The 23,348-nt window shown below is 34.8% G+C and overlaps 1 protein-coding gene and 1 pseudogene across 1 annotated transcript; both read right to left on the bottom strand.

Annotated features, from left to right (window-relative positions):
* Positions 1-7,007: 7,007 nt before the first annotated feature.
* On the bottom strand, positions 7,008-7,559 carry LOC149548007 (uncharacterized). The gene has a single exon (XM_089794217.1). It carries the CDS (start codon positions 7,557-7,559, stop codon positions 7,008-7,010), a length of 552 nt encoding a protein of 183 aa, XP_089650343.1.
* A 7,913-nt stretch (positions 7,560-15,472) lies between these two features.
* Positions 15,473-22,718, bottom strand: LOC149548006 (cytochrome P450 750A1 pseudogene; annotated as a pseudogene).
* Positions 22,719-23,348: the final 630 nt, after the last annotated feature.

Here is a 23,348-nt window from a genome sequence, read left to right as displayed (position 1 = left end):
CATCTTCATCTTTCCCTGGAGTTTGAAAATGGTGCCATTAAAACACATTTATGATTTTCTTAAATTCTCATTGCTGTTTTGGAGCTTGTGATGCTTTTATCGAGAACATTGTTTCAACAAGAATTAATAGCTTCCAAAGTTCTAAGCTTCATGAAATTCTTATTGACTACATGCAATTATAGGTTGTAAATGTATTGATTAATGGATGTAAGATGCTTGATTTCAAATCCTCTTTTCTCCATCTTAGATTGCTTGAGACTCAACATTTAGGTTCTTTTTCCCTTTTGCATCTAGATAAAATTTGTTGATTGAGTTGACTTACAGGGTTTGAACACAGGCTCGTGACACCTATAAACAATTTCATTAGCAGTTTAGCTTGCCACTATTCATATTATTATTTCTGCTTTCTACACATGGCACAAACATATTAACAATAAAAGCACTTGTATACATGTTTTTTTTCAAACTCTCATATTGTTGCTCCATGATTAATTGAGTTCACTGTTCTTGTTCAAACTAGAATCTTGGGTAAATGGTACAAGTGTATATGTATATTTTTACAGAACCAAACATTGCTTAGATCGAAATGGATCTAACTTGTACCTTTCTTTGACTTTTTTGCAAGACTTGGATGCTTAGGGAACCAGGGAGAACTGAACGCCACCAAGGAAAACTCCGGAATGCGGGCTCAGACCAGCCATATACCCCCAGGCAATGGCTGGTTCCCTTTCTTATACTTTTGCATGTTCATTTGTATCCTTTATTCTATTTTCTACATGTTCCTTATTTGCACAAGAATAATGAATACTCAGTTACTCTCACGACCCTATGTGAGAGATTTTGATCATTTTTCATTCAGTACATGTTCTTTAATTATTTAATGTATAAACTCAAAATTAAAATTTGTCATGGTTTAATACAAATAAAGAACTTTCTCATTCATTCATGTAATGCACTTTTTCTATTTCTGTGATCATTGGCAAATGAATGCAATTACTAATTACAAGTAGTGAAATTTTGATAACATTTTTGGTGACTTCCATAGGATGTATGCCTGCTATACACAAGACCAGTTGTCTTACAAGTCCATTGGGCTATGGAGTCTGGTAATGCTGGAATCAATGATTATTGTTTTTAGCTTAGTGTGATTTGGGTGTCTTGCAGTGATGAAGACTTGTCCTCATCATTATGAGTTATGGTAATGATACTAAGCTGGAAGTAATGATGGTTGACTCTCGCATAGGTATCTTGATTGGGCAATCATGCTTGTGTGTATGTTGTGAAGGCATTTGACGAGTTTGCTGTACTCATTAGACATGGAGTCTGAATTATGCATCCCTGGCACCTAAAATTGACACAAAGTGACTTCTAAAGTTGCTAGTTCAATTTTGAATGTATGCTTGCGAATTTAATAAGACTAGAAATTCATATTAAATTGATGGGTATGCAGGGTCAGAACTCAATTATCAACTTTAGGAGTTGAACCGTCATAGTCGACCACTTGGTTGACGTATGTGTGGATGTATGGACTTATATGAATGTATGTATGCAATGTATGCATGGGTATGTAGATATGTATGGCTGATGGCCAGTCATATTTAGTGTTAGCGATATGTATGTGCGTATGTGTGCGTATGTTGGATATATATATATATATATATATATATATATATATTTATATGCATTTGGGCACACACATTTACACATGCGTGAATGAAATGGTGAATATGATTGCAGAACAATGTAAACTAGCAACTTAACTAACCTAGACTACCAAACCAAAAATAGAACAGAAAGAAAAACTAAACTAAAAGCAAACGCATTTATTGAAAACAAGGGAATCTAAACCTAAAGGGTCTACTTTTGTTCTCAATAGCACTGTGTACTCATCTATGTCTATTAAATTATTGTCCTCCTTATGTCTGCATTGACCAGAGGATTAGCACTCCCAAAAGGATCATCATTATTTGTGAACAATAATATGCACTTATCAATATTTATGGTGAATTCTTTACTTAGGAAACCTTGAGCAACCCAAAGTGTACTATACGAGGGATTTTCTCTTGAACCAGGAAAAAATCCACTTTGACTTCCAAGTTCCTTTTTTTTTTAATTCACCTCTTCCACTATGATAAGCATCTTCATCTTTCCCTGGAGTTTGAAAATGGTGCCATTAAAACACATTTATGATTTTCTTAAATTCTCATTGTTGTTTTGGAGCTTGTGATGCTTTTATCGAGAACACTATTTCAGCAAGAATTAATAGCTTCCAAAGTTCTAAGCTTCATGAAATTCTTATTGACTACATGCAATTATAGGTTGTAAATATATTGATTAATGGATGTAAGATGCCTAATGTCAAGTCCTATTTTCTCCATCTTAGATTGCCTGAGACTCAACATTTAGGTTCTTTTTCCCTTTTGCATCTGGATAAAATTTGTTGATTGAGTTGACTTACAGGGTTTGATCACAGGCTTGTGACACCTATAAATAACTTCATTAGCAGTTTAGCTTGCGACTGTTCATATTATTGTTTCTGCTTTCTGCACATGGCACAAACATATTAACAATAAAAGCACTTGTATACATGTTTTTTTTATTTTCAAACTTTGATATTGTTGCTCCATGATTAATTGAGTTCACTGTTCTTGTTCAAACTAGAATCCTGGGTAAATGGTACAAGTGTATATGTATATTTTTACAGAACCAAACATTGCTTAGATCCAAATGGATCTAACTTGTACCTTTCTTTGACTTTTTTGCAAGATTTGGATGCTTAGGGAACCAGGGAGAACTTAACTTCACCGAGGAAACCTCCGGAATGTGGGCTCAGACCAGCCATATACCCCTAGGCAATGGCTGGTTCCCTTTCTTATACTTTTGCATGTTCATTTGTATCATTTATTATGTTTTCTACATGTTCCTTATTTGCACAAGAATAATGAATACGCGGTTACTCTCATGACCCTATGTGAGATATTTTGATCATTTTTCATTCAGTACATGTTCTTTAATTATTTAATGTATAAACTCAAAATTGAAATTTGTCATGGTTTAATACAAATAAAGAACTTTCTCATTCATTCATGTAATGCACTTTTTCTGTTTCTGTGATCATTGGCAAATGAATGCAATTACTAATAAGTAATGAATGTTAAAACAAAAATTTCATAAGTAGTGAAATTTTGATAACGTTTTTGGCGACTTCCATAGGATGTATGCTTGCTATACACGAGACCAGTTGTCTTACAAGTCCATTGGGCTATGGAGTCTAGTAATGCCGGAATCAATGATTATTGTTTTCAACTCAGTGTGATTTGGGTGTCTTGTAATGATGAAGACTTGTCCTCATCATTATGAGTTATGGTAATGATACTAAGCTGGAAGTAATGATGGTTGACTCTCACATAGGTATCTTGATTGGGCAATCATGCTTGTGTGTATGTTGTGAAGACATTTGACGAGTTTTCTGTACTCATTAGACATGGAGTCTAAATTATGCATCCCTAGCACCTAAACCTAACACAAAGTGACTTCTAAAGTTGCTAGTTCAATTTTGAATGTATGCTCGCGAATTTAATAAGACTGGAAATTCTTATTAAATTGATGGGTATGCAGGGTCAGAACTCAATTATCAACTTTAGGAGTTGAACCGTCATAGTCGACCACTTGGTTGACGTATGTGTGGATGTATGGACTTAAATGAATGTACGTATGCAACATGTGCATGGGTATGCAGATATGCATGGCTGACGGCTAGACATATTTAGTGTTAGCGATATGTATGTGCGTATGTTGGATATATATGTATATGCATTTGGGCACACACATTTACACATGCAAGAATGAAATGGCAGATATGATTGCAGAACAATGTAAACCAGCAACTTAACTAACCTAGACTACCAAACCAAAAATAGAACAGAAAGCAAAACTAAACTAAAAGAAAATGCATTTATTGAAAACAAGGGAATCTAAACCTAATATGTACAAAGTAGGACTGGAACTCATACCTCAAGACATGATTTGAGGTGGATCCTGTTCACAGGGATCAATAGCCTTTCTCCATTCATCTTTGATAACTGAAAAGCATTGTGCTCCTTGCACTCTGCAATGATGAAGGGACCACTCCAAATTTTGGCAAACTTAGTATGCTGCCCTGGTCTGCTTTTTAGAACATCCCACCTCAAGACAACATCACCTTCTTTGAACACTTTGACAGTTGACTTCTTATCAAAACTTCTTTTCATTTGGAGTTGATGATACTCCATATCCTTCATTGCTTTGTCCCACATTTCTTCTAACTCCATGAGCTCAGCATATCTGACTGCCATTGGGTCTTGACCCTCTAAAATTTCCAACTAACGCACAATCTCCAAAGCTATAATTTCCAAAGATAAGGGTAATTTGACTTCCTTCTCATAAACTAGCATAAAAGGGGAATTTCCAATTGATCTTTTTGGTGTTAAACGATCTGTCCACAATGCAGATTTTAGCTTAGTATGCCAATTCTGCTAGTTATCTTCCAATGTTCTCTTAATAACCCTTATTAGATTCTTATTTGTGGATTCAGCCAAACCATTACCTTGAGGGTAATAGTTTGAGGATGTATTCAAATGAATACCATTCTTGATAGCCCAATTAGTGATTCTTAATCCCAAGAATGCCAATGCATTGTCAAATATAATTGATTCCAGGACACCAAACCTGGCTATCAAATCTTCATAAAAATTTAGAATCGATGTTTCATTAGCTTCCTTTAATGCCACTAACTCTATCCACCTTGTAAAATAATTAGTAGCAGTAAGGATCCATTTATGTCTTGAACTAGATAGAGGGCTAATAGGTCTTATAAAATCCAACCCCCACCTGATGAAGGGCTGATCCACTTGAATTGGCTGAAGGGGTAAAGCTGGCAACTTGTCTTTTCCAGCAAAAATAGCACATTTGGTACATTTTTTGATCGAAACATGTGCATCCTTAAACAAACTTGGCCAATAGTAGCCAGCCCTTAGGATTTTCCAAGCTATAGTCCTAGGTGCAAAATGTCCTCCTGCTACTTCATCATGAAACTCATGCAAAATCTTCTCAACCTAATGAGGAGCTACACACCACAGTAACACACCACTATGATCCTTTCTAAATAGCACACCTCCAAGCAACACAAATGGAATTGACTACAACCTGAAATACCTTCTTTTAGCTTTATTCATATCAGCTGGATATGTGCCATGCTACAAAAAACTTATCATTTCAGTCATCCAATCACCTTCTAAAACCTCAGTCTCCTCTTAATGTCTAGTTTGCAACATTAAAACATTGTCTGTCTTAGTTAAAAATGGGCCTTCAGCTAGCTGTTCACATAAACCTTTACCTCTGACTAGCATGGTAATCTTGATATGCACATCATATTCCATGACTTTAGTGATCCATCCTACCCTCTTTTCATTTAAATCCTTGTTTAAGAGGAAATCCTTCACGCTAGTATGAGAAACCATAAGATTAATCCTGCTGTTAGACGTTAGAGGTTTAAATTTTTTTAAACTTCTGATAACAGCCAGCACATGCTTCTCCACAAAGGAATAATTTTGCTCATAGTCATGAAGCCCTTGACTAAAAAAGGCTATTGGCTGTTCAAAGCCATCTTCATTTTCTTGGACCAAAATTGTAGAAATACAATCATAGCTCCCATAAGCATAAAGGATAAAATCCTTATCAAAATTCAGATTTGCTAAAGTTGGAGCTTCACTTAGAGCTTTCTTGATCTCTTCAAAACTTAGCTTTCCCTCCTTTTTCCAACTAAAAACTGCATGTTTTTTGAGCATGGTTGTCAATGGTTTGAGCAAATCTAAAATGTTATGAATGAACCTTCGAACAAAATTGATCCTTCCTAAGAAACTTTGGAGTCCCTTTTTATGATGAGGAAAAGGTAGCTCCAAAATAGTAGAAACCCACTCAAGATCAATGGTGGTTCCTTCTTTTAACACAATATAACCTAGCAACTTTCCTTGGTGAACAACAAACACACTTTTTTTAGGATTCAAGGATATTTCTAATTCTGTGCAGCGTTCAAAAATTTGCTTCAAATGGCCAAGATGATCCTTTGCTTCTTTTAAAAATACTGTTATATCATCAAGATATACCAGCACTATCTTGTACATTAGTTTTTCGAAAGCCATATCCATAGCTTTCTGGAATGTTGCCCCAGCATTAGACAACCCAAAGGGCATCTTCTTATAGGCCATAGTTCCCCACTTGGTTGTAAACACTATTTTATACTGATCCTCATCTTTAACCAAAACTTGATTATATCCACTATAACCATCCAGCAATGAAAAGCATTCAACTCCTGAAACAAATTACAGAATTTGTTCCATTGAGGGGAGAGGGTGGCGATCTTTTAATGAGGACCTATTAGGGTCTTCGAAATCTACACAAAGCCTAAGCTCACCATTCTTTTTTCTCACTGGGACTAGATTTGAAACCCAGGAAGTATGTTTGATTGGAAAAATTATGTTGCTCTCAATCAATTTGTTAAGCTCGTTCTGCATTAAAGGCTCTAATTTGGGATTCATAGGCCTCTGTTTTTGCCTAACTAGTTTAGCACTAGCTTCCAATTCAATGGTATGATGTGCTAATTTTGGATCAAAGCCTTTCAAGTCTCCATACTCCCAGGAAAAAAATCGCTAAACTCATTAAAAAGCTGCATAAAAGATACTTTCTCCTTTGCTATACACACTTTTCCTAGCTTAAGTTTCTTCCCTACTGAAACCTCCACCTCTTCGTAATGATCTTGTCATACTTGAATGCTGGATTTTGTCTTTCTTAACTTCATCATCAGTATTAAATACCGATTCAAGGGTAACCAATCCCTCTGGAACTTTGTTATTTTTCAGCTATATAATCTGATCATCAAAGAGATGCTGAATTTTATCTTGATTCATCAAAGAGAATTCTGCCTCTTCTTTGATAAAATTTATGATTTGCTGGTCACTATCAAAATCCTGTCAATGTACACTATTATCAGGTACAGCTGGTCTGACAACCACCTTAATATGTTTGTTCCAGCCTTTGTTGCTAACCTCCTTGGGAACGTTAAATTCTACCCCTATGGCAGCCAACCTATCAGCATGTCTGTTTTGATTTCTTGGAATTGAAATCAGATTTATGACATCAAAATCTTCTAACAAATCCCATAGTCTATTTTTGTAAGCTTTCAACAGATTGTTCTTAGCTGTATTCAAACTCCTCACTTGATTAACCACTAGCTCACTATCTCCATAGATCCTTAAACAACAAATACCCATCCTTCTAGCCCATTCTAGTCCATGTATCAATGCCTCATACTCAGCCGTGTTATTAGAACAACTAAAACAAAAATGAGAAGAAGAAGAATATCTCTTTCCACTAGGAGATATCAGCATACAACCACCACTAGCTCCGACTTTGCTTCTAGCACCATCAAAATACATGTCCCAAACTTTCTCAACTAACTCCTCATCTTGCTGGTCAGCTTCTTTGACCAGATTTGGGATTACGGAATTGGGTTCCATCATCATGTAAACTCCAAGGTCTAACTATTCAACAAGGGCTGAAGTATTTTGTATTTGGTCCTGAACAACCCATTCATCAAGAAGTATATCTAGAATACCTTCAATCAGAGTTTGACTTTTTGCCCCATTATCCTCTAATTCATTTATTATCAAGTTGGCATTGACAAGGCTAGGATTATAGGGCTCAATGTGATCTTTTGCAATAGGTTCAGATTGGATAGTGACTTTGGTGCCATACCTAGTTTTAAACAACATGTGTGACCAATCTAAAGATAAATAACCTCCTATCTTAATAGTGAAATCATGCGAAAGACACAAGGAAAAATAAGGGGGTAACTCAATGATGTAGATATCTTGAGGAATATAAAAGTTTGGACAGGCATGAATAATCAAATCCAAACCCTTAACAAGACCAATTGTACCTACAGATGTTCCATCTAGCTGAACAACTCCCTTTTCTAGAGGCTCATACTTAATTCCCAGCTTGTCCACAATTTGTTTAGGCATAATAGAGCTGCTAGCTCCTGAATCGATCATATAATTATGGACTAGGATATTTCCAATGATTAAGGACACATAAAAAGGAGGTGGTTCAGGCTGTACCAAAGTTTGGACTGTTGGACTTTCTTCAGCATTCGTCAATATGACTTTAGCACTATCAGAACTAGGCTCACTAGATAAAGTCAAATCATGCAAAGCTGATTGCAACAAATCCTTTTGCCCCGAGATACTTAAAGAATCCCATAATGACATAGAAACATTAACCTTCTTCATTGAATCTAAAATATTAAAGGTAGGAATACTTACTTTGGCACCTTTAGAAGGAATCGTTGGATTATCAGTTGCTGGAGTAGCAGGTGGCACACTTGGTTTGGGTACATTTGCTGATTGATTAGCAATTGGTAAAGGTTGACCCCTTGGTGAAATCCTTTGGTTGGAAGGAATTTGCTGGGCTTGATTTGTAACCATGGCCACTGCTGGTTTATCTGGTACTGCAACTACTTTTTTTCGTATGTTGGCATCCAAAGCTCTCTTTTTGCTTCTCGTGTTATTTGCTATTGTGGAACCGTCCTAGTTAACGCCACAAAAGTCTTCTTTTTTCCAATTTAACAATTTTGTTTTAGGTTCTTTCTCTACTTGATTGGATGTTGAAATTTCATTAGCTTCAACTTGCTAGTTGCCTAGCATACTCTGAATCATCAGTGCCTGATTGATCATTCCGTTCACACAAGTATTCTGATTGTGTGCTTGGTTACAAGGATAGCACCATTCAAAATCTTGTACCAGGTTATTTTGAACAAGAACTATTTCTTTTGAAGTACTGGTAGAATTTGGATTATAGGGTTGAAAAGGTCTATTATTGTATGCTCTTTGACCTTGATTTTGCTAGAAGACGGGCCTATTCCCTTGGTTTTACTAAAAACTAGGTTGTATAAGCTATTGATAAGGCCTATAGTTCTGACTTTGTTGCTTTTTAGTATTAACTATCTCATTGCCAAAGTTCTATAGCAAGCCTTTGATTTCTTGAAGTTCATTTGATTGAGTTGAAACATCTATTTGTAGTGCATTCTGGGACGTTCCTGGTGCTGGCAGTGCTGGTACAGCTAGAATGGCTACTAAAGGAGCTACTTGCAATGGCTCTGCTAGTGGTAGCCTTGGTGCAACTGGAAAAATAGGCATTGCAAGCCTTGGGGCTATTTGACCAACTTGTATCAAATTGTTTTCTGTTCTTATAGCTATTTGATATGCATTTGGGAGAGTATTTCCCCCTAATGATTGAATCATTATAGAAATGTTGCTATCAAATGCCCTTAAGAAGTATAAGAATGCATGCTCAGCAGATTGCCTTATTGATGCAAGAATTCTTTCCCAAGTCTTTTGGAATCTAAAGTTGAAATCAGATACTTCCTCATGAGGAGCCCGTTTGATAGTTGATAACTGCTCCATTAGAGACAAATGATCTGAGGTATCCTTGAAAAAGTCACACCAAGTTGTTCCCAGCTGGTCCCAATCTGTAATGGATGCTGCAGCTAACCTTATGTACCACTCTAGAGCTTTTCCTTTAAATGAGGCTACCAAGAGCCTAACGACAATATTGTCTTCAGTCACATGATGTAACGCACATAAATTAGCTACATCTTGAATATGTTCTATAGGAGTGGTTTGTTCTTCTCCTGAAAAGTATGGTAAACTTTTCAAAGCAGCCACTGGTATGGGATCATGCTATGCTAGATTTAAAGGACTCCCCTGGTCAAATGCAACAAAAGCTCTTGCCATTTTTGCTCTCTTAGTCCTTCTTCTGACAAATACTAATGGAAATGGTTGTACTAATACTAGACTTCCAGGAGGAGGAATAGATTTTGCTCTTCTTGTCTTGACTAAGCTTTCTTGCACTCTGTCAACTGTTCTCTTGCCTTTCCTGGGTGGTGATAGCTCACTGTATTGAAGAGATGCAACATTGCTTCTTGTTTGGACTTTACTCATAAATTATTGCACTGAAAATGCTCATACCAAAATAATGGAGTCGCCAAGTGTGCTTATTTCTAGCTTTTACAAAAGAAAATATTGTTGAACACACCAACAACAACATCAAAAAAACACAAAAGAAGTACAAAAACTCCTTTTGTCCCACCGAGCATGCCAAAAACTGTTGTCATCTAAATTTACACCCTATCAAATTACAAGAGAAATTTGATAATTTAGGCCAACATTGGGATAGCCAAAGGCTGTGGGCAACCTATCAATGGATGAACCTCCAAATTCTAGGCTGGCTCCTTTATGGGAAATCACTTGATTGATTCTTCTAACACTACTTTCTTGCTGAGAAAAGGGGTAAGGAAGATTGCAAAAAATAGAACTAAATACTTCCTAAAAGGTGATTCACCAAGGATGTTTAAAGAAAAAGTTTCAGCAAATAACAACCATTTCACCATCAATATACAACAAAGAACTAATAAGCACTCAGACTTTATATTGGCCCGCAACAGTGCTTCACATTAAGGTTTTGATTCTCACTCATTAAGAAAAAATAGAGATTTTTTAACTAATAAAATGAAAATAAAATAAACACAAAAGGTGACCTACAGACAAAAACACACACCAGTGACATGGTAAAAATTGAAAGAAATTAACAAGGAACCCTTAGATTCACAGATAATCTATCAAATCAAAAAATTACACAGTATCATAGAAAAAGATTGAGGCTTGAAAATATTTCCCAAAAAATGAACCTGTAAAATGCTTGTCATATATTCAACTTTTCTTCAAAATAATTATAGAAAAACACATAGCAATACTCAGGATAAAATATCACTCAATACTATTTTTGCATAACTCCGAATTGACTCTAAAAACTAGATAAAAGAAAACTAAGTACAAAAGATCCTCCCCACTTCCTGGGTCAGATGCACAATCATAGGCCTGAAAATAGCCTCTCCTCTCTTCCGACATGCATCAATTGACCAAAAAAGTCAAGCTAAGGTATTGACCACCCATGTGACTCATCAAAACTATCCTCAAAAAGCTCAAACTATCAATAAATGACCCTAAACAACCCCTTGAAATGCTCAATCCAATCCTTAAATATGCTTAAGCAGGTCCTATATTCCTTTCATTTGTCCCCCAATTGATTTGCATGCCTCACAGGTAATTAATTGATCATAAAAATTAATTAATTTAATGCTTATGCACATACAAAATAAAAATAAAGCTCATAAGAATTCTAATAACATATTAATATATCTTTTACAAGATAATATTAACACATTATTACATATTATAACATTGAGCTTTATTCAAAAAATTAAAGGAAACAAAATAAAGGAAAATTCTGATAGGCATAAGGGCTCGAACTTGAAAAGATATTACAATATAGAAAAAGAGGGTCTTTTAACATTTGAACCCTAGCATGATCAAGCATATTTCACTTTTCATTTTGCTCCATGTTTGCAATGATGAAGGGTTTTGAAACCCTTGCCGCCATGAGAGCCCAAAATAGAGGTTGTATGTTGACTGAAGACATCACTTCATTTACTTTTTCCCCTTCTTACAGTTTTTCAGGTAAAAATTTGTGTCCATTTATTCAGCTCGAGCTGCCATGAAATAACAAGTATATATTTGCTTTGTTTCTCTGAAGCTCTTTGTTTACTGAGAATCTTTTACTGTATCTTGGCTTTCCATCTTGAAAAGTATACATGGTTTGCATTTTTTCATTGCTACATACGAGTTTTTTTTTATCACTGTAGATTTTCTGGCTACCATGAAATATATGAATTTTTCATATGCAAATATATTTACCCAGATGGGATTTCGTATGAGTAAATTCTCATTGGTCGCCTGGAAGATATTAAAGCCACTATTATGAACATATCCAAAACCTGAACTAGGTTTTCTTGTAGTTGTATCAACACTTAAATTTTTTTTCTTTTGTTGGTTCCTCAATCATGTATGCTGCTGTATGATACATCTAGTCTATTCTTTTTATATTTTGAAACAAGATACATGTTGTATACGTGTTTTCTTATTTGCATTGGAGATATGGGTTTTACTAGATTCATATTAAACTTGCTCTTTCTCATGCTTAAATCTGTCATTTATGTATGCTATGATTTGAATGTTGGAACTTACTGTTGTTGTGTTGAGAGAAACCCAAAAGCGGGTTTGCTTATCTATAGTTCTTACACTCCGCTGCTATATTTTACATTCATCCGGCAATTTTTTTATAAAAAAAATTAAAAATTCATGAACGACAAATAGGTTTTATGCATTTGTAACATATTGGTTGGAATATTGGCATTTGAAAGGTTTTTTAGTTCTTCTTGGCTTGGTCTTCCTTATCCTAAAGCTCTAGCCCATATTATCTGGATCTGCACCCTTCATATGTCTTTTCAAACATTCAAAGATTAGCCAAGGCTAATGCAACCTCAAGGTACCTAGTTTCCAATCACAAGGCCGATTCACAAAATTTCCTTTCCTTGACAGGAGTGAAGATAAAGCCACAACTAGTTCTAAATAATATTACAGTTGTCTCAGCTTGACTTAATGACAATAATGAGTTTTCTATGATAACATAGTCCAGCACAAGTCTTTCATCCACATGAACATTCTTCTTGGCATATGTCAAAGCTTGAAATTTATCATCACATCCTTCCCAATAAGCAAATGATGCAACCCAAATTTCTAGCTTGTTAGGATCAATGAGCAACAAATCATGCAATAGCCTGTTCTATTTAGAAGGGTCTACTTTTGTTCTCAATAGCATTGTGTACTCATCTATGTCTGTTAAATTACTATCCTCCTTATGTCTACTTTGACCAGAGGATCACCACTTCCAAAAGGATCATCATTATTTGTGAACAATAATATGCACTTATCAATATTTATGGTGAATTCTTTATGTAGGAAACCTTGAGCAACCCAAAGTGTACTATATAGGGGATTTTCTCTTGAACTAGGAAAAATTCCACTTTGACTTCCAAGTTCCTTTTTGTTTTATTCACCTCTTCCACTATGATAAGCATCTCCATCTTTCCCTGGAGTTTGAAAATGGTGCCATTAAAACACATTTCTAATTTTCTTAAATTCTCATTGCTGTTTTGGAGCTTGTGATGCTTTTATCGAGAACATTGTTTCAGCAAGAATTAATAGCTTCCAAAGTTCTAAGCTTCATGAAATTCTTATTGACTGCATGCAATTATAGGTTGTAAATGTATTGATTAATGGATGCAAGATGTCTGATGTCAAGTCCTATTTTCTCCATCTTAGATTGCTCGAGACTCAGCATTTGGGTTCTTTTTCCCCTTTGCATCTTGATAAAAAAAATTTATTGAGTTGACTTACAAGGTTCAAGCACGGGCTCGTGACACCTATAAACAACTTCATCAACAGTTTAGCTTGCCACTATTCATATTATTGTTTTTGCTTTCTGCACATGGCACAAATATATTAACAATAAAAACACTTGTATACATGTTTTTTTGATTTTCAAACTTTGATATTGTTGCTCCATGATTAATCGAGTTCACTATTCTTTTTCAAACTAGAATCCTGGGTAAATGGTACAAGTGTATATGTATATTTTTATAGAACCAGACATTGCTTAGATCCAAATGGATCTAACCTATACCTTTCTTTGACTTTTTTGCAGCAGTTGGATGCTTCGGGAACCAGGGAGAACTGAACTTCACCAAGGCAACCTTGGGAATGCGGGCTTAGACCAGCCATATACCCCTAGGCAATGGCTGGTTCCCTTTCTTATACTTTTGCATGTTCATTTGTATCATTTATTCTATTTTCTACATGTTCCTTATTTGCACAAGAATAATGAATACTCGGTTACTCTCACGACCCTATGTGACAGATTTTGATCATTTTTCATTCAGTACATGTTCTTTAATTCTTTAAAGTATAAACTCAAAATTGAAATTTTTCATTGTTTAATACAAATAAAGAACTTTCTCATTCATTCATGCAATGCGCTTTTTCTATTTCTATGATCATTGGCAAATGAATGCAATTACTAATTAGTAATGAATGTTAAAACAAAAAATTCATACGTAGTGAAATTTTCATAACAGTAATCATTGTCTATTAATGTAATTTTTAGTAACTATCTTTATAATGGACTAGAAATTATAATTTATATACAAGCAATCTTGTTTTTCAAATGAATATAAAGTATATTTTCATGAATTCTTTTAATCTATTATTGCTTGCTTTTGAGTTTTTTCTAGTAGATAATTAGTATGCAAGAATGGTATAAAGCTCTTTATATCTATGTCTAAATCTAACATGTATTCTATACGTGTTCCTCAATAACATTCTAGTAGATTCATACTTGTTATTATGGTGTAGAAATTCAACAAGTTATAAATCCTTAACATGTTAAAGGTTGGGAAGCTATGTGTAAATCTTTTAAGCATTTCTATAATTCTATAAGCCATTTAGAGTACATAAGATTATCCATTTAGTTCCTATGCAAATATTATATCACATGCTTGAGATGGTTTTCAATCTCAAATTTGTAAGTCAACGTAATGAATTTTTGAGAAAATATTTGGGGACCTTTCATGTACATAATACATATATGTGGCCTATCCCAATACCAATTGTGTTTTCTTAGAAGTCCTTTCTTTTGTATAGGAAGATACTAATGTTTTTGGTGAGTTATTTGAAATTAGTTTGTTCTCTAGGAATGACATGCTAAAAATGCTTTCTCTATTCAATTCTACCCACTCTTATTCATTTTAAAAAAAATATAAACATATTAATTCTATCCTTGATTTAATTACAACCGAACTCCTCACGTCAAAACTAGAAGAGAAATGATAAAATAAAAAATTTAATGAATTTCTGCCAGTTCCACACCTTCAACATTTTTCTTGAGGTATTATCAATGACTTTAATATCAACCATAATACTAGATTAACTACCACTATCCTCTAATTCCTATGTTAGTCATGACAAGTTGTACTAGATAACACACTAGATATTTGAAATAATATTTTTAATTGTTGTTCCAACATGGACCATCTAAAGAGTGGTCATAATACACATGATTTTTCATGCAAAACAAAATTGCTACCTAAAAAGTCTGTTTAGTTCTTGCAATAAAAAAATCATTATAATCTTCTTATACTCTTAAGTTTATTCAACAATTAAAACTATTTATAGTCTTATTATGTAAAGACACATTTATAACTTTAAATTACACAACTAACACTTATATTTTATGAATATTATAACAAAAGAAATTAAATTATATAATTTCTTTAAAATAGTCAAATATAAACTTAGGAAGAATGTAGCACACTCTTTTCTTTTAGTGAATGTTTTAGATGCATTGTATGATGTGACAATTTTTTTTATGGGAATAGAACATAATGATTTGAGGTGGGATGTAATGGGGTTGATATTTCATTTTAGAGGTTCATCTCCAATTTCAAGGAAGGAATTACAGAAAGACTCACTTTTCGAGGGATACTAGTTCTAAATCTTTTGGTCATATCCAAGCATGTTCGATCCACATTTCCTTCAAATTTCAAATCAAAACAATGTAGAACTTGAGCCAAGACAAGGTTAACATTCTAAGTTGCAAGGTAAACCCCAAGGCAACCTCTCCTTCGAGCACCAAATGGAAGCATAGTGAAGTCTTTATCTTTTCCACTGAGATTTATTTACATAAACCTTTCAGGCTTGAATGTCAAGGGATCTTCCCACATAAGGGGATCCCTTCGTATTGCCCATACATCAACTAAAAGCCTTGTTTTGTTAGGTATATTGATGTAGCACATCGATCTCAATTCACAGAAAAAATTAATAACTCATGACAAAACCCAATATAGATTCAAACTTTGAATTTTTCATTACCAAAAACTCCTTCTCCATGGATTTCTAACTCCATTAAATAACAACTAACTCAAAAAAGAGAAAATAGGAAATTTCCAAATTTGGAAAATTTTGACAACTAGAAAATATGCCATTTTTGGTAACTTCTAAAAAAGCCTTTGAAAGAAAATTCAAAATTCTTATATCTACCATTTAAACCATAAAGGCAAATTTCCAACTAATCTCTGAAATTTAGAAAGAAATTTTGAAGTTATTACAAAGTAGAAAAAATAAAATAAAAACACCTAAGATATTTTAAAACTAAAATTTAGAGGTCAAGATGGAATTTTTGGCTCTTGAAAATAAAATCAAAATGGCCCCAATTGGAATACACCTCAACAATAGAATTTGAAAAAAACCTAGAAAAATCTAAAAAGACCCAGATCATAGTCAAAAGTTATGACTCTCTGAACTCCCTACATCATTTTCCCCTTCTTGAAAGAAACACTTCTCCTACAAGTGATTGTTGGTGAAGTGGTGCAAATTGGAAGGATCTAACTACAGCACTACCCACTTAGATAGCTATGTGTTTTTAGTGTCTGGTAAGCCATTCCACTATACTAAATAGCGGTTGTATTGACTGTGCCTTGTGGAAGTAGATTATTTGTCAAGAATTTGGGCAATGGTATCTTGTTTATTATTTGGAATGTGATGTTGCCACTCAACTTCCTATCCATCAGCTACCTCTGGAACATTTCCATGAAATTTATGCAAATCAACAACATTAAACATAGGAGAGATGTCTCGATTGTCAGGTAAGCTAACTTCATAAGCATTATCATTAATTTTCTTAAGGATTTTGCAATGTTTTTGTATTTTAGTTTGTGATATGTGCTAGTATGAAATTGCTCATGGTGTAAGTAAACCATGACCAAGTCACTTTCAATAAATGTTTGGTGTCTTCTAGTAGCATCTACAAGAATCTTGTAGCTGTCATTGTTGAGTTATAACTTGTGTTGAACATCTTGTTGGAGTTGTTGAAGGTGTTCAGCAAAGGCCACTCCATCATCACTAATCCTTTCCCCAATGGTACAGGCATGAGATCTCAAGCACCTAAAGGATTTCTACCATAAATAATTTGGAAAGGAGATTTCCCTATTGACCTATTAACAAAACTATTATAAGCATATTCTGCTTGGGGTAATGCCAAGTCCCACTGTTTGGGCTTCTCACCAACAATGCATCGTAATGGATTCCCCAAACTCTAATTAACTACATATGTTTGTCCATCTATTTGAGGGTGGTAGGCACTACTAAACTGTAACTTGGTCTGCAATTTCTTCCATAAAGTTCTTTAGAACTGACTGAAGAACTAGGTATCACGATCAAAAGTAATGGTTTTGGGTAGACCATGTAAGCAAATAACTTCTGAGAAGAACAATTTGATGATCCTAGTGGCATCATTAGTCCTTTTACATGCAATAAAGTGAGCCATTTTGGAAAATTGAGTAACAATGACAAAAATAGAGTCATTACCTCGCTAAGTGTGTGGAAGACCCAATACAAAATCCATGCTCAAGTCAATCCATGGTTCAATGGGAACTGGCAATGGCATATATAAACCTATATTATGTGAATTTCCCTTAGCCATTTGATAGATTCTACACCTCACCACATACTTAGTAATGTCTCTCTTGATCTTTAGCCAATAAAACTTATCTGCCACCAAGTGTATTGATTTTTCCTTTCCAAAGTGTCCAGCCATCCCTCCAATGTGGAATTCCTGAATAATATTTTCTCACATAGAGTGAGATGGTATGCATAGTTGTCTTCCCTTGAAGAGGTAACCATCCTATAGAAAATAATCACCTTTGACATGAGACATCCTACCAATGCTTGAACCATTCAACTATTTCACAATTTCCCAAAAATCATCATCAGTAGCATATAATGTTTTAATAGTATCAAATCTAATGACTTCGATTGCCATTGTGATTAATAGAGAAGTACACCTACTCAAGGCATCAACACCCTAATTTTGTTTCCCAAACTTATGCTTCAAAATAGAGGTGTATCCCTATAAGAAAGAGACCCACTTGGCATGCCATGTATTCAACTTATTTTGGGTGTTGATGTATTTCAAAGCAAGGTGATCAGTAAATAGCACAAACTCTTGTGGCACTAAGTAATGTCTCTAATGGTGTAATGCTTGAATAATGGCATAGAATTCCAGATCATAGGTGAAGTAATTTTTCCTTGTATCATTGAGTTTTTCACTAAAAAAGGCTACATGTTTACTTGCTTGACTAAGAACAACACCTATTCCAATATGGGAGGCATCACACTCTACTTCAAAAAATTTGTCAAAATTTGGAAGTGCAAGTATAGGAGCTGTAGTTACCTTCTCCTTCAAAAACTTGAAACTTTCTTCTACATTTGTTGTCCAGGCAAAATCCCTTCCCTTTGTGCAATTTTTTATAGGTGCTACAATGCTACAAAATTTTTTGATGAACATTCAATAGAAAATGGCTAACCCATGGAAACTCCTTACCTTTGTATGTTTGTAGGAGTATGCCATTTGAGAATCGCTTTGATCTTCTCTAGGTCCATCGGAATACCATCTCCAAAAATAAAAAAATCCTAAAAAGGTTAAGCTATTCTACATGAATCTACACTTCTTTAAGTTTTCATAGAGTCTCTCTACTCTTAGTACAACCAAGATAACTTTCTGGTGTTGTAAATGTTCTTCTCTATTCTTACTAAAAATTAAGATGTCATCAAAATAAATAACCACAAACTTACCAATATAAGGTTGTAGTATAGCATTCATCAATCACATGAATGTGCTTGGTGCATTAGAAAGTTCGAATAGCATAGCCATCCTTTGCTTTGAAATTTGTCTTCCATTCATCCCCTTCTCAGATACAAATATGGTGATAACAACTTCAAAGATCAATCTTGCTGAAGTACTCAACACCTACCAATTCATCCATCATGTCCTCGATACAAGGAATAGGAAATTAGTACTTAATGATAATCTTATTAATTGCTCCACTGTTAGGGTACATCCTTCATGCACCATCATTTTTTGGAGTCAACAACGCTGGTACTATGCATGGACTCATGCTTTCTCTAACCAAACCCTTTTTCAGGAGTTATGTGACCTATTTATTTAGCTCTGCATGTTGGTTTGGATTCATTTGATAGGCTTCTTGATTAGGTAAGGTGGCTCTAGGGATAAAATCAATTTGGTGTTGGATATCCCTCTTTGGTGTTAGACTATTTGGTAATTCATCAGACACAACATCAAAAAATTCCTCTAATACCTTCATTGCATTAGATGGTATTGAGTTCTCCTGTCTTCTTTCCTTTTCATTACCAGGGCATAACAACACCCTTTCACCTTCATTTCCTTGGCAACTTATTTTGCAAACAACATGGCCTCACTCTTCCTTTCATCCTTAAGTGGTAATAGAACCACTTTTGAGCCATCCTTCCAGAATGTGTATGTATTCTTCTTGCCACCATGTGTGACCTCCCTGTCATACTGCCATGGTCTCCCCAATAATATATGACAATCATCCATAGGGATAGCATCACACCATATCTCATCCTTATAGAGCTTTCCTATGGTAAACCTTACTAAACATCTTTTATCAATAGTGACTTCATTTCCTTTCTTAAACCATGCAATACAATAGGGGTGAGCATGATTTTCACATTGTAAACCTAGTTTCTCTACCATTTCTCTAGACATCATATTCTCACAACTACCCCCATCAATAATAACTTGACATACCTTTCCACCTAAAGTGCACCTAGTTTTGAAGATGTTAGTTCGTAGCCATGAATTCTCAGAGTTATTTGCAAGATTTTCATCCTTCTCTGGGATGATCATTGATCTCCTCATCATGAGATTTTCTCCTATGTCAGGTGAGATTTCTTTCTCCTCTTCTTCTCTTTGCATCAAGTTCACTTTGGTTTGTCCTCCTTGCATTCTTTCTAGCATGTTATAGTTTGAGCATTCAAAAGCCTTGTGTCCTTCCTCTCCACATCTAAAGCAAATAAAAGGCCTTCTTTGATATTCCCATCCCCTTCCACTACCATAGCCTCATCCTCTTTGAAAACCCTTTCCTCTTTTTGGATTTTGAGGTTCTTGTTAGGTATCTATTGCTTTATCAAATCCCAAGGATGAGTCTCCTCGATCATAATTGGAACTTCCTTCAAAAGGGTTTGATGTACCTCTTCATCCTCCTCTATTCCTTTGGCTATATTGTCTATTCTATTTCTCTTTAGCCTTTAGAGCCAACTGATAGGCCTCTTCTATACTATTAACAAGGTGCATGCTCAACTCATCTTGGATGGTGAATTTTAAACCATTTATATACCTAGCCACCATCTACTCATCATCTTCTTGATGTTCTATACACATGGATAGCTTATAGAACTCATTTGTGTATTCTTGCATAGAAGATAAGTTCTGCTTTAGATTTTTGAACCTACGAAAGAGAGTTTGAGAATAATCCATAGGCAAGAATTTTTTCCTCAATTTCTTTTCCATCTTACTCCATGTCTTGATCTTGTCCTTGTTTTACTTTATATACTCCTTTCGGAGATGATCCCACTAGATCATGGCATGACCTTTTAATTTTGTGCATGCAAACTTCATCTTCTTTTCCTCTATCATAGGCTTCCAATTAAAAAATTTACTCATCTCATTTAACCAATCTATCAATTCTTCTACTTTAAGGCTACCAGCATAGTGTAAGACTTCTATTTTGATACCATCATTCTTTCCTTCTAAAGCCCTCAGGACTCTATTTTCATAGCTCATTTGTGCTAACTCCTCAGCTTCATCTTCTACATTTGCCTCCATTCGATCATTGCTTCTTCTGTCTATTTCTTCCTCCAATACATTATCATTTCGTGTTCTTTGATTATCAACTCTTTCAGTAGGTTCCTCAATCTGAATTTGCAAGTCCAATATGATTCTTTGAAATTGGGCAATGTCTCCTCTTCCTCAAGTCCTCTCCCAACCATCTTGTGGCTCTGATACCAAATGATGTAGCACACTAATCTCAATTCACAGAGAAATTAATAACTCATGAAAAAACCCAATATATATTCAAACTCTAAATTGTTCATTAGCAAAAAATCCTTCTCCATGGATCTCTAACTCCATTAAATAACAACTGACTCAAAAAGGAAAAAACAAAAAATTTCCAAATTTGGCAGATTTTGACAACTAGAAAAATATGTTTTTTTTGGTAACTTCTAAAAAACCTTTGAAAGAAAATTCAAAGTTTTCTATATCTACCCTTTAAACCATAAAGGTGAATTGCCAACTAATCTCTAAAATTTAGAAAGAAATTTCAATATTATTACAAAGCAAAAAAAAATTTAAAAAACACCTAAGAAATTTTAAAACTAAAATTTGGAGGCCAAGATGGAATTTCTAGCTCTCGAAAATAAAATTGAAATGGCCCCAAAGAGTAAGCTTAGTTGGAATCCACCTCAAATATAGATTTTGAAAAATACCCAAAAAAATCTAAGAAAACCCAGATTTGAGCCAAATGTTACGACTCTTTGAACTCCCTGCATCATATATAGAAGCCAAAAATGGTACAAGCTTCTCTAGATTCATGGGGCAATATGAGAGGACGTGCAAGATATAATCAATATGTCTCCTTGACCACACATTGCAAATATTGCATATTTCCCAAATCACGCTCCTTCACCATCCGATCTTTTCCTACAATGGATTGAATCTCTTCTTGCAACTTGCTTGCTATCTTAAAATTCCTCAAGAGTTCACTCATTGCCCATTCTAGTCTAATGGTTGTTGTTTCAATTCCACCCAAAAAGACATCCTATAGGAAATGAGTAGTGCATGAGTAAGAAATGTATGCAATTTGGTTGAAATGTAAAGAAGGTTTAAACCATGAGAGGGTTTATTAGGAAATAAATGAACAACAATTCAATTTTTCAGCCATGTATTTTAAATGACAAATATGCTGGTGCTTAGTGTCCAAGCTAAGAACACGTAACATCTCCATTATTTTTTTATGAATAGTGCATAAGTAAGAAATGAATGTAATTTAACTGAAACATAAAGAAGGTTTAAACCACGAAAAAGAGTATTAACAAATAAATTAATAATATTTCTATTTTTCGTCCATGTCCTTTTTTGATAAATATGTTGGTGCTTAGTGTCTAATCCAAATAACAAATCTTTATTTTTTTAGTTTAAATTTCATTTTTCCTTCATTAATTTCTTCAAAGAAGATTATCTATTGAAAGTATAATAAGTTTTTAATGATGAAATTCTTTTTTCATCGCATTTTTATTTTGAATTGGTTACTTTATATATCTTCAAATTTGTTCTTTCTTTTCAGCGTAATATGAAATTTGAGGTGATATTAAAGGTCCACAAGTTTTACAAAGTTTAACAAGAACAAGGTAGAGAGAACTTACAAAAACAATTGCCTTGATGTGTTATCGAGTGACCTTGATGCCACTCTCACCGAGAGGCTCTTCCTTCTCAATATCTAAAAGCACATCAACCAAATCCTTAACATGCTCTTCAACACCATCCATGACTTTCTCATTTCGCTCCACATGTTGCTCTATAATCTTCCCCACCACTCGATCAAAGAAGTCGTAAGCCCTTGTCATTCGACCCTTGATGCCTCTTACCTTGTCAAGCCAGTCTCGGCAAGGAACGAAGTCGGCAACATTAAAAGCCCCGACCATACTGGTGACCTCGTTGATCATCACCGTAAGCTCATCCCCACCCCCAACTAAATCACAATCGTGTGTTGTCAAAATCTCCTTCGCCATTTGTGAAGAGGAGACAACAAGGGCCGGGAACAGAGCCGAGCCTCATGAACATCAACGGCCCATATTTCTTCGAGAGCTTTTCAAGAGAACGGTGGGGATGTTCTTCCAGTTGGTGGAGAATTCCTATCAGTGGCCATGGCGATGGACCAGGCGGCAATGGCAATGGTAATCTCTTACCAGTCCCTCTCTTGATAAATGCCACCCACCAGAGGAAGAGGAAAACTATTGTTAAGAAGAGAGAGAATAAAAAAACCATTGATGCTTCTGCAAATGAAAACAAGAAGGATATTTACTGAGGAGTTGCTTGAATGTGGTTGGTATAGCTGTTGTCCTCTGGTCATGTGAATTTATAGTTGAACGCCACCCACCATTTCTCCCCAGTCTGTCTCGGCCTTTTTTTCTTATAAAAAAACGACAAAACGGCATCGTCAGATTAGGGGATGCGTGAAGCACTTTTTTCACCTAGTTTTGAAGGCGAATATTAGCTAATCATGTTTATGGCATTTGAGATGCTACTTTATTGTTAAAACTTAATATCAAAACTCCTCCATTTTGATTTTATTATTATTTTTATTTGGGTGACCACTTGCCGTTTTAAATATTTTTTGTTTCTTTGTTTTGTTTTGATAT

The sequence above is a fragment of the Cupressus sempervirens genome, chromosome 7, assembly GCF_028749045.1.
Source record: "Cupressus sempervirens isolate cs-2001-9-10 chromosome 7, ASM2874904v1, whole genome shotgun sequence".
Classification (NCBI taxonomy): domain Eukaryota; kingdom Viridiplantae; phylum Streptophyta; class Pinopsida; order Cupressales; family Cupressaceae; genus Cupressus; species Cupressus sempervirens.
The sequence above is the reverse complement of the archived record's forward strand: the minus strand, read 5'-3'. Positions and strand labels throughout refer to the sequence as shown.